Source organism: Excalfactoria chinensis, chromosome 25 (genome assembly GCF_039878825.1).
Source record: "Excalfactoria chinensis isolate bCotChi1 chromosome 25, bCotChi1.hap2, whole genome shotgun sequence".
Taxonomy (NCBI): Eukaryota; Metazoa; Chordata; class Aves; order Galliformes; family Phasianidae; genus Excalfactoria; species Excalfactoria chinensis.
Genome location: NC_092849.1, coordinates 3,157,119 through 3,168,572, shown reverse-complemented (window position 1 = coordinate 3,168,572; position 11,454 = coordinate 3,157,119). Strand labels below are relative to the sequence as shown.

General features: G+C 61.5%; 2 protein-coding genes across 2 annotated transcripts; both read left to right on the top strand.

The window, feature by feature from the left end:
* Nucleotides 1–52: 52 nt before the first annotated feature.
* Nucleotides 53–3,652, top strand: LOC140262618 (histone H2A.V). Its single transcript, XM_072357066.1, has 5 exons — nucleotides 53–246; nucleotides 1,297–1,374; nucleotides 1,622–1,735; nucleotides 2,661–2,790; nucleotides 3,400–3,652. The coding sequence occupies exons 1-5, from the start codon at nucleotides 244–246 to the stop codon at nucleotides 3,459–3,461; spliced, it is 387 nt and encodes a 128-aa protein (XP_072213167.1). The 5' UTR covers nucleotides 53–243; the 3' UTR covers nucleotides 3,462–3,652.
* Nucleotides 3,653–4,488: 836 nt separating this feature from the next.
* MAT2A (methionine adenosyltransferase 2A) lies at nucleotides 4,489–11,453 on the top strand. The gene is made up of 9 exons (XM_072357111.1): nucleotides 4,489–4,651; nucleotides 5,220–5,297; nucleotides 5,951–6,073; nucleotides 6,784–6,896; nucleotides 6,973–7,116; nucleotides 8,669–8,887; nucleotides 9,009–9,191; nucleotides 9,318–9,451; nucleotides 10,613–11,453. The coding sequence occupies exons 1-9, from the start codon at nucleotides 4,561–4,563 to the stop codon at nucleotides 10,713–10,715; spliced, it is 1,188 nt and encodes a 395-aa protein (XP_072213212.1). The 5' UTR covers nucleotides 4,489–4,560; the 3' UTR covers nucleotides 10,716–11,453.
* The last annotated feature ends 1 nt before the right edge of the window (nucleotide 11,454 follows it).

Sequence of the window (11,454 nt, the reverse complement as noted above, 5' to 3'; positions counted from 1 at the left end):
CGCCACCCCGCCTTCAGCCTCTGCGTGCCGTGTGCAAAGGAAAAACAGCCGTTAAACGGGCCGCGGGGCGGGGCCAGCGGAGCGACCAACAACCGGCGCGACGATTGGTGGCAGCGGGACGTTCAAATCAGTACGGGGCGTTCCGATTGGTTCGGGGTCGCCGCGGCAGGCCGGGCTCCCCTCCTCGCGCTCGGGCGGGTATTGTCTGGCGGCTCCTCAGGCGGTTCGGGCGGCGGAGGCACCATGGTGAGGAACGGGGCCGGGCGGGGAGGAGACGGAGCGAGGGGGAGCGGGCAGCGGGTACAGGGGGCGGGGCGGGGGCTGGAGGGAGCAGGGCACGAACTGTGGGCGGGAAGGTATGAGGGAGAGAGACGGGAAACGGCGGGGAACCGGCACGGGATGGGCCTGTAGGAGCAGCTGAGCCCAGCGCTCCGCTATGGGCCGATAACGGGAGCTGCCGGAGGGGCTGCAGGGCCCGCGCTGTGCCAGGAGGGCGCTCCTGAACTGAACGTGATCCTATTCCAGCTGGTGGGGTTTTTCTTTGGCGCTTGGTCCGTGCTGGGCCTTCAGGGAGCTGCGTTCCTGTGCAGGGATGTGGGTTTTGTGGGGTTGATGTGCTCAATTGGGGTTTTGAATGGACCCCCTTAATGACAGGACGCATTGGCTGTGCCCATAGGATCATAGGATGGACTGGGTTGAAAAGGACCTCAAAGATGATCCAGTTCCAATAGCCTGCAATGTGCAGGTCACCAACCAGCAGCCCAGGCTGCCCAGAGCCACATCCAGCCTGGCCTTGAATGCCTGCAGGGATGGGGCATCCACAGCCTCCTTGTGCAGCCTGTTCAGTGCGTCACCACCCTATGAGTGAAAAACTTCCTCTTAAGATCCAACCTCAATCTCCCTGTCTCAGTTTCAAGCCATTCCCCCTTGTCCTGTCACTGCCCACCCTCACAAACAGCCATTCCTGTTTATACTCTCCCTTCACATACTGGATGCCCACACTGAGGTCTCCCCGCAGCCTTCTCTTCTCCAAGCTAAACCAGCCCAGCTCCCTCAACCTTTCCTCATAGAGAGCTGCTCAGCCCTCTGACCATCTCAGTGCCCTCCTTGGGCTCACATCCTTCATCTCCCTGTGCTGGCCGCGCTCAGCTCCCAGCTGCATCCCACTACACTTGGAACCAGGAGGAGAACAGAGGGAGGGCGCAGTGTGTGTCCGAGCCCCGAGCAGGGCTGTCCTGCAGGCCAGGCACGGCCCGGAGCTGCGTGGCTGTGCTCACTGTGCTCTCCTTCCCGCAGGCAGGTGGGAAGGCTGGGAAGGACAGCGGGAAGGCCAAGGCGAAGGCGGTGTCTCGCTCGCAGAGAGCCGGATTGCAGGTAACGAGCGGCGGCCGCAGTGCTCCCCATCCGTACCACGCTAATTGCTGTAAGCAAGGCTCCCGCTGCTGACACAGTGCCCCGCGACGCCTTTTTCCCCCATTCCAAGGTGAAGTTACGCTGCTGTGCGTTGTCCTTTGGTCGCCGCTCGCCCTCTGGCTGTGCCTGCAGGGCAGGGCAGGGCCGGATGCTCCCAACGTGAGGCCGTGAGCCGCTGCCCGCCCGCTCATCTGCCTCTCCGTTGCAGTTCCCCGTGGGCCGCATCCATCGGCACCTGAAGACTCGCACCACCAGCCATGGGCGGGTCGGGGCCACCGCCGCCGTCTACAGCGCTGCCATCCTCGAGTATCTCACTGCTGAGGTGGGGGCCGGGGTCTGTGTGGTGATGGGGGGGGGAGAATGCCCTGCTTTGTGAATGGGGGGCTGCATGGGGCGGCTGGGCTGGGCTGCTGCCTGCACAGCTGAGGGGCTTTGAAGCGTTGCTGCACTGCTGTGAGCCTGGATTCCATGGGGCAGTGCTATGGGGCGGCACTTTGGGGTTCTGCTATGGGATGGTGCTATGGGTCAGTGCTTTGGGGTTCCACTATAGGATGGTGCTATGGGGCAGTGCTTTGGGGTTCCGCTATAGGATGGTGCTATGGGGAAGCACTTTGGGGTTCCATTATAGGATGGTGCTATGGGGCAGTGCTTTGGGGTTCCATTATAGGATGGTGGCTATGGGGCAGTGCTTTGGGGTTCCACTATAGGATGGTGCTATGGGTCAGTGCTTTGGGGTTCTGCTATAGGATGGTGCTATGGGGCAGCATTTTGGGGTTCTGCTATGGGGTGACTGACGCTTTGGGGCAGTGTTTTGGTCTGAGCCTAAGGGACAGCAGTGTGGGGTGACACACTAAAAAGACACTATGGGACACAGTTTTGGGGTGACGTTATGGGGTGATGTTATAGGGTGACACCCTAAGATAACGCTGTGGGGTGATGCTATGGGGTGATTCTATGGAGCACGGATACAGGGCGGTGCTATGGGGTGACATGGGGTGATGGCACAGGGCAGTGCTATGGGGTAGCACTAAATGGTGACTATGGGGCAGTGCTATGGGGTGACATGGGGTGATGCTATGGAGTAACATTATGGGACAGTGCTATGGGGTGACTATGGAACAGTGCTTTGGGGCTCTGCTATGGGGTGATGCTGTGACACTGAGCTATGGGGCAGTGCTGTGGAGCTCTGCTATGGGGCAGCAGCTCAGCACAGCTTTACCCCGTGCTGTGTCCCCATTCCTCTGCAGGTCCTGGAGTTGGCGGGCAATGCCTCCAAGGACCTCAAAGTGAAGCGCATCACTCCCCGCCATTTGCAGCTGGCCATCCGCGGCGACGAAGAGTTGGATTCCCTCATCAAAGCCACCATAGCGGGGGGAGGTAGGTGGCACCCATGGGCTCACCCAGTGGCACCCAATGGCATGTATAGGGGCAGCCATTGGCACCCAATAGCATTAATGGCACCCATGGGGTCACCCATTGGCTCCCAATGTCACTAGTGGCACCCATGGGCTCACCAAATGGCACCCATAGGGTCACCCATTGGCACCTAATGGCACCTGTAGGGGCGCCCATTGGCACTAATGACACCCATAAAGGCACCCTGTATCACCCATGGGATCCCCCAACAGCACCCATAGGGGTACCCAGTGGCACCCATAGGATACTCACTGGCACCTAATGGCACCCAGTCGCACCCATGGGGTCACCCAATGGCACTAATGACACCCACGGGGTCACACAGGGACACCCATTGGCACCCATAGGTTATCCATTAGCACCTAATGGCACCCATAGGGTCCCCAGTGGCACCCAGTGGCACCCATGGGGTCACCCAATGGCACCCATAAGGTCCCCATTGGCACCCAGTGGCACTAATGGCACCCATGGGGTCACCCAATGGCACCCATAGGGGGCCCCCATTGGCACCCATAGGCGCCCCCTGTCAGTGTGTGGGTCTGAGGGGGCCGCGCTGTTTGTGTCCCACAGGCGTCATCCCCCACATCCACAAGTCGCTGATCGGGAAGAAGGGGCAGCAGAAAACGGCCTAGAGAACCGGACCGGGCCGGGCCGGCACCAGCGGCGGCTCCACGGGCCGGGCTGCACCGCTCCGAGGGGGCGGGGGGAGGAAACGTGCCCCCTCCCCAACACACACACAAACACCCCCCGGGGGGCGGCGGCGCTGATTGGCCGAGGTTTCTCCCGTGTGTTTTATACCCGAACGGATAAAGCAGTTTTGTACAAACGCTGCCTTGTGCCGCCAGGGGCTGCGGGGGGCGCGGCCAGTTTTGCTTTGCAACCCCCCCATCAAACCCCCCCATCAACCTGGAGGAAGCCCCCAACCCTCCCGCCCAGAATGCAAATCGCAGATTGACCACGCCCATTATTCAAATGAGTGGGCGGTGCATGCGGCTCTAGCCACGCCCCCTGCCGCCCGGTGCGCTGATCGCGGTTCGGGCTGTGTGTGCGGTGTGCGGTGCCGGGCACAAGATGGCGGCGGGAGGCGCCGGGCGGGGCACGAAGCGCCGTTCCGCGCTGCCGGTACGCGGCCTCGGCCTGGTCCGGTGACAGAGCCCGGCCGTGCCGTGCCGGCCCCGCAGCGCCCGCATCCCGCGCGGAGCCGCCGCCCGAACCCGCACAATGGCGGCGCCGAGCGACCCCAAGATGGCGGCCCGGGGCGGGGCCGTCCCCGCCGCCCGCCGTGTCCGCACCGCGCCTGCGCGGACCGCCCTCCCCTCTGCGCGTGCGCTCCGCCGCCGCGCGCCTCCGTCGTCCGGGCCGCTCCATGCGGGCGGGGGGGGAGGAGCTCCCGGTGGATCTCCGCTCCCCGCCGGTTCCGCCGCAACGATCGCGCCCGGCGAGGCGGCCCCGCGCGGTTCCGCGTCTCTCCGCCGTCCCGGCGCTCGTGGCGGCGCTCGGTGAAGCGGCGGCGTCGCGGGCAGCTCCGCGCGTTACGTAACGTTCCCCCCCTCGCCGTCGGCGCGTGGTTCCTTCGCGGCGCGCTCGGCTCACGCCATTGGTCGGGAGCGCGGGGTGGGCGGGGCGACGAGGCTATAAGTAGGGGCGAGGCGGCGGGCGCCGCTCTTAGTTCGCCGCTTCCCCGCCGCGCGCCGCCGCTCCCCGCGCTCCGCTCCGCTCCGCCCCGCCGCCATGAACGGGCAGCTGAACGGCTTCCACGAGGCCTTCATCGAGGAGGGCTCCTTCCTCTTCACCTCCGAGTCCGTGGGCGAGGGGCACCCAGGTGCGGGCCCGGCCGGCCGCCCATTGCGCAGGCGCGGCCCGCTCGGGGCGGGGGAGGGGCGGGGTGGGGTGCGGGGTGGTCGCGCGCGCCGTGTTCCCGCGGGGCGGCTGAGCGCGCGGAGCCGGGGGGGGCGGTGTGACGTCACGGGGCGCGCGCGCCGCATTGCGGGCCCCGCAGCGCACGTGGTTACCGCGTGGGGAGGGAGGGGGGGGGGGGGAGAGCACGGAGCGGCGGGACGGTGCGGGGCGCGATGCGGGGCGGGACGTGACTCAGCGGCGTGACGAGCCCCGTCCCCGCGCTGCGGGACCCCCCCGCGCCAACCTCGGCCCTTCCGCAGCTCCGGCCCTTCCCCCCCCCCGCACCCACCCCGCCCATCCCGCAGCGGGGGGCGATTCTGACCGCGGGGCGAAGGTCCGACCCCCCCCCCCCCCCCATCCGGCTGTGCTGCGCTCCCAAAGGTCGCCGCCAAGGACGGCTGCGGTGGGAGGGGGGGGTTGGGGGGGGCGGCTCCGACCCCTGTTAGTGCAGGAGGCAGCGCTGCTCACACACCGCGATGCTCCCCCGTCAGATAAGATCTGCGATCAGATCAGCGATGCCGTGTTGGATGCTCACCTGCGGCAGGACCCCGACGCCAAAGTGGCCTGCGGTGAGTGGAGCAATGCAGGAGCAATGCAATGCAATACAGGAGCAATGCAGGAGCAATGCAATGTAATGTAATGCAATACAGGAGCAATGCAGGAGGAATGCAATGCAATACAGGAGCAATGCAGGAGCAATACAATGTAATGTAATGCAGGAGCAATGCAATGCAATGCAGGAGCAATGCAATGTAATGTAATGCAGGAGCAACGCAATGTAATACAGGAGCAATGCAGGAGCAATGCAATGCAATACAGGAGCAATGCAGGAGCAATGCAATACAATGTAGGAGCAATGCAATGCAATGCAGGAGCAAAGCAATGCAATGCAGGAGCAATGCAGGAGCAATGCAATACAATGTAGGAGCAATGCAATGCAGGAGCAATGCAATAAAATGCAGGAGCAATGCAATGCAATACAATGCAGTGCAGTACAGGAGCAATGCAGGAGCAATGCAATGCAATGCAGGAGCAATGCAATGCAATGCAGGAGTAAAGCAATGCAATACAATGCAATGCAATGCAGGAGCAAAGCAATGCAATACAATGCAATGCAATGCAGGAGCAATGCAATGCAATGCAATGCAGAAGTTCAGCCTGCATCTCAACCCCCCCCCCAACACACAACCTTCCCTTCCTTTCCCCCCCCCAACCCTTACAGAAACGGTTGCAAAGACGGGGATGATTCTGCTGGCGGGTGAGATCACGTCCCGAGCTGCGGTGGATTACCAGAAGGTGGTGCGGGACACCATCCGCCACATCGGATACGACGACTCCTCCAAAGGTGCACAACGGGGCCACAAACCCCCCCAGGATCAGCCCATGGAGCAGCACAGACCCCCACCCCACCACCCCCACCTTGAGCAGCGCATTGACCCCCCCATCCCTTATATCAGCCCACTGCTCTCCTCCAACCCTTTGGTTCAGCCCTTGGAGCAGCTCAGACCCCCACACACTTTGAGCAGACCTGACCCCCCCCCAACCTCCATATTGGCCCTTGGAGCAGCATACTTGACTTCCCACCCCCTCTATGAGCAGCCCACAGACCCCCCCCCACCCCCAGATCAGCCCTTTGAGCAGCATACTTGACTCCCCAGCCCCTCTTTGAGCAGCACAGCGACCCCCCTCCCACCCCCAGATCAGCCCTTTGAGCAGCACATTGTCCCCCCACCCCTCTTTGAGCTGAACAGACCCCCCCACCCCCACTTTGAGCAGCCCACTGACCCCCCAGTCTCACTTTGAACAGCCCACTGGTCCCCCTACCCCCCATATCAGCCCTTTGAACAGCACAGACCCCCCCATCCCCACTTTGAGCAGCCCATTGACCCCCTCATTCCCAAATAAGCTCTTCAAGCAGCCCACTGCCCCCCTACCCCAAACATCAACCCTTTGAGCAGCACAGACCCCCCACCCCCACTTTGAGCCGCCCTCTGAGCCCCCCCTACCCTTCATATCAGCCCTCTGAGCCCCCCCTCCCCTCCTACCTCCCCCCAGGCTTTGACTACAAGACCTGCAACGTCCTGGTGGCCCTGGAGCAGCAATCCCCAGACATTGCTCAGGGTGTTCACCTGGATCGCAGCGAGGAGGACATCGGTGCCGGCGATCAGGTGTGTTTGGTGGCGCGGTGCCGGCGCGGTGTCGGTTGATGCCAAGCTCTGGAACTGCCCCCTTTTGCTTTGGCAGGGCTTGATGTTCGGTTACGCCACGGATGAGACGGAGGAATGCATGCCGCTCACCATCGTGCTGGCACACAAACTCAACGCCAAGCTGGCCGAGCTGCGCCGCAATGGAACCCTGCCCTGGCTGCGCCCTGACTCCAAGACACAGGTTGGTTCCGGTGGTGACACTCTGGGTCCCTTGGTGACGATGTTGGGGACCTCAATGGCACCATGAGGCCCTCGGTGGCACCCACTGGGTCCCTCGGTGGCACTTAGGGGCCCTTAATGGCACCTTGAGTCCCTCGGTGGCACCCACTGGGTCCCTCGGTGGCATTGTTGGATCCTTGGTGTCATTGCTGGGTCCCTCGGTGGCACTTTGGGGCCCTTAATGGCACCGTGAGTCCTTCAGTGGCACCCATTGGGTTCCCCGTGTCACTGTTGGGTCTTTGGTGTCATTGCTGGGTCCCTTGGTGATGCTTTGGGGCCCTTAATGGCAACATGAGTCCCTCACTGGTGACTTTTGGGTCTCTTGGTGACATTGTTGGGTCCTTTGGTGACATTGTCATCCTTGGTGACACCGTTGGGTCCCTCAGTGATGCTGTGGGTCCCTTGGGGGTATTGCTGGGTCCCTTGGGGTCCCTTGGTGGCATTATAGGTTCCTTCAGTGTCACTGTGGGTCCTTTGGCCTCAGTGTTGGGGTCACTTGGTGACACTGTTGGGTCCCTTGGTCACGTTGGGTCTCTTGGTGCCATTGTCATCCTTGATGACGTTTCTGGGTCCCTTGGGGTCCCTGTTGATCCCGCAGTGTTGGGTCTGTTGGTTCCCCTCTTGGTCCCTTGGCATCACTTCTGGGTCCCTCAGTGACACTGTCATCCTTGGTGACATTGCTGGTCCCTTGGAGTCCCTTGATGTCACTGTTGGGTCCCTCAATGTCCCCATTGGGTCCCTCAATGTCCCTTTTGGATCCCTCAGTGCCCCTGTTAGGTCCCTCATTGCCTCTATTTGTCCCTCAATGTCACTGTTGGGTCCCTTGGTGCCACTGTTGGGCCTTTGGCGTCACTTGAGTCCATCGGTCATGTTGGGTCCCTTGGGGTCCCTCAGTGTCCCCATTGGGTCCCTCACTGCCTCTATTTGTCCCTCAATGTCCCCATTGGGTCCCTTGATGCCACTGTTGGGCCTTCTGCATCAATTCTGAGTCCATCGGTGGCGTTGTTGGGTTCCTCGGTGACGTTGGGTCCCTTGGGGCCCCTCAATGTCCCCATTGGGTCCCTCACTGCCTCTATTGGTCCCTCAGTGTCACTGTTGGGTCCCTTGATGCCACTGTTGGGCCTTCTGCATCACTTCTGGGTCCCTCGGTCACATTGTTGGGTCCCTTGGTGACGTTGGGTCCCTTGGGGCCCCTCAATGTCCCCATTGGGTCCCTCACTGCCTCTATTGGTCCCTCAATGTCCCCATTGGGTCCCTTGATGCCACTGTTGGGCCTTCTGCATCACTTCTGGGTCCCTCGGTCACATTGTTGGGTCCCTCGGTGACATTGGGTCCCTTGGAGCCCCTCAATGTCCCCTTGGGGTCCCTCAATGTCCCTTTGGGGCCCCTCAATGTCCCCATTGGGCCCCTCAATGTCCCCTTGGGGTCCCTCAATGTCCCCTTGGGGCCCCTCAATGTCCCCTTTGGGTCCCTGTGGGTGCCCCCAGCCCTTCTGATGCCTTGTCCCCCCCCAGGTGACGGTGCAGTACATGCAGGACCGCGGTGCCGTCATCCCCATCCGCGTGCACACCATCGTCATCTCGGTGCAGCACGACGAGGAGGTTTGTCTGGACGAGATGCGGGACGCCCTGAAGGAGAAGGTGATCAAGGCGGTGGTGCCACCCAAGTACCTGGACGAAGACACCATCTACCACCTGCAGCCCAGCGGGCGCTTCGTCATCGGCGGCCCCCAGGTCCGGCACCGCAGCCCCCGGCCCATAGGGTGCCATGGGCTATAATGGGTGCTCATGTGTCCCCCCATGGAGCTGGTATTGGTGCTCATGTCCCTCCCTCCTTTCCCCATCTAATCTATAGGGCGACGCGGGGCTGACGGGCCGTAAGATCATCGTGGACACTTACGGGGGTTGGGGGGCTCATGGCGGGGGGGCCTTTTCTGGGAAGGATTACACCAAAGTGGATCGATCGGCCGCTTACGCCGCGCGTTGGGTCGCCAAGTCGCTCATCAAGGCCGGGCTGTGCCGCCGCGTCTTGGTGCAGGTGGGACCCCCCCCTCATATAACACCCACCCACCCCCCATATAACACCCACCCCCCCCATATAACACCCACCCCCCTTTTCTGCCCCACAGTTCCTTCATCCCCTTCCCCTCATTCCCCCTTTCAGGTTTCCTACGCCATCGGGGTCTCCCACCCGCTCTCCATCTCCATCTTCCACTATGGAACGTCGCAGAAGAGCGAGAGGGAACTGCTGGACATCGTCAAGAAGAACTTCGACCTGCGCCCGGGGGTCATCGTCAGGTATAGGGGGATATAGGGGGGATATGGGGGGCTGGGGGCAGCTGTGCAGTGCAATGGGGCTCAGCTGGGGGGGGGGGGGGGGGGGCTGCGTTTTGCCCTCTTGGATGGGGATGAATTGAGGCAGGATGAACCCAGGGTGTGAGTGGGGGGTGTGGGGGATGGGATGGGGGAGGATGGGCTATGGGATGTATGGGATGTATGGGGTAAGGGATGTATGGGGTATGGGATGTATGGGGTATGGGATATATGGGGTATGGGATGTATGGGATATATGGGGTATGGGATGTATGGGGTATGGGATGTATGGGGTATGGGATGTATGGTGTAAGGGATGTATGGGGTATGGGATGTATGGGGTATGGGATGTATGGGGTATTAGATGTATGGGATATATGGGGTATGGGATGTATTGGGGTATGGGATATATGGGGTATTGGATGTATGGGATATATGGGGTAAGGGATATATGGGGTATGGGATGGGGGAGTATGGGGTAAGGGATATATGGGGTAAGGGATGTATGGGGTAAGGGATATATGGGGTATGGGATATATGGGGTATGGGATATATGGGGTATGGGATATATGGGGTATGGGATGGGGATAAGGGGTAAGAGATGAGGGATGGGGGTAAGGGATCTATTATGGGGTAAGGGATTGGGGTGTGGGGTAAGGGATGGAGGATAAGGGGTAAGGGATGTGGGATATGGGATGTGGAATATGGGGGATAAGGGGTGGGGGGCATAAGGGGTAAGGGATGGGGGGTGTGTGGGATATGGAATATGAGATGGGATATGGGATGTGCGACATGTGATACAGGACGTGCTCTATGGCATATAAGGTATGGGATATGGCATATGAAATATGGGACATGGGATATAGGATATAGGATACGACTTATGACGTGCCATATGGGACGTTGGCTGTTGTCTATGGGATATGGGACGGTGCCCATTGGGGTGCCGCCTGCTTCTCCACTCAGAGGGGTTAAACTGCAGCCACCCCATTGGGGTCTCATGTTGGTTGTGGTCTCATGTTGGTTGGGGTCTCACGTTGGTTGTGGTCTCATGTTGGTTGTGGTCTCACGTTGGTTGTGGTCTCACGTTGGTTGTGGTCTCACATTCGCTGTCTGTCCGTCCCCATTGATCCCGTTGTGTTGCAGGGACCTGGACCTGAAGAAGCCCATCTACCAACGCACCGCAGCCTACGGCCACTTCGGCAGGGACGGCTTCCCCTGGGAGGTGCCCCGCAAGCTCAAGTACTGACTGTACTGACCGCACCGGGGCCTTCCCGTCCTACAGAGCAGCTGTAGGAGAAGCCCCCCCCATCCCCCCCCTTTAACCTGTCCTACAGTTGCGTTGTGTGGGGACCACACGCGGCCTCGTGCCTCCCCCCATCCATCCCCCCCCCCCAATGTAGAACCTCAATGGCTGAGCTCCGAGCGCTGCCTCCCCCCCATAATTAACCCGGACCCCCCCCCCCGGTGCTGGCTGTGCTGCTCTGACCGCCTTGAAGCTCACCTTGGGCTGGGGGGGGGGGCTTTGAATTGGGGGGGGGGGGGGGGGGGGGGTCGGCCCCAACATACTTGACCGTTTTTTAGTGGCGTTATTTATTGTGCTGAGTGCGGGGCCGTGATACAGAGAAGCCCCCGCGCTCAGACGGCAGCTCCTGGTTCATCCCCTCCCCCTCCCCCCCTCACGCCCCCTCCCCATGAGGACGGGGGGGCTCTGGGTGCCCCCCATGTTGGCGCTGGGGTCCCCGGCCGTGGGGCGCTTTGGCCGGTGTGGTACAGAGAAGCCGGCTTGTTTACCTGCCCCCCCCGGGCTCGGCCCCACAAGTGCCTTTAATGGAGGTGGTGGTGGGGGGGGGGGGGGCGGGCGGCTTCCCCCCTCCCCCTTTTAACAACTTCTTTCTCTCTCTTCCCCCCCCCCCCCTTTTGTTTTGGGACCGTTTGACACCCGGTTTCACCCCCCAATAAATCACGGCGAGGTTCTGCCTTTGGGA

Excerpts from the sequence above, each read along its gene's own strand:
- LOC140262618 (XM_072357066.1), top strand. Across the intron at positions 1,375-1,621 it reads CGCAGAGAGCCGGATTGCAG|TTCCCCGTGGGCCGCATCCA; the intron begins GTAACGAGCGGC and ends TCTCCGTTGCAG. Across the intron at positions 1,736-2,660 it reads TCGAGTATCTCACTGCTGAG|GTCCTGGAGTTGGCGGGCAA; the intron begins GTGGGGGCCGGG and ends ATTCCTCTGCAG.
- MAT2A (XM_072357111.1), top strand. The coding sequence starts at position 4,561 with ATGAACGGGCAGCTGAACGGCTTCCACGAGGCCTTCATCGAGGAGGGC. Across the intron at positions 5,298-5,950 it reads CGACGCCAAAGTGGCCTGCG|AAACGGTTGCAAAGACGGGG; the intron begins GTGAGTGGAGCA and ends CAACCCTTACAG. Across the intron at positions 6,897-6,972 it reads ACATCGGTGCCGGCGATCAG|GGCTTGATGTTCGGTTACGC; the intron begins GTGTGTTTGGTG and ends TTGCTTTGGCAG.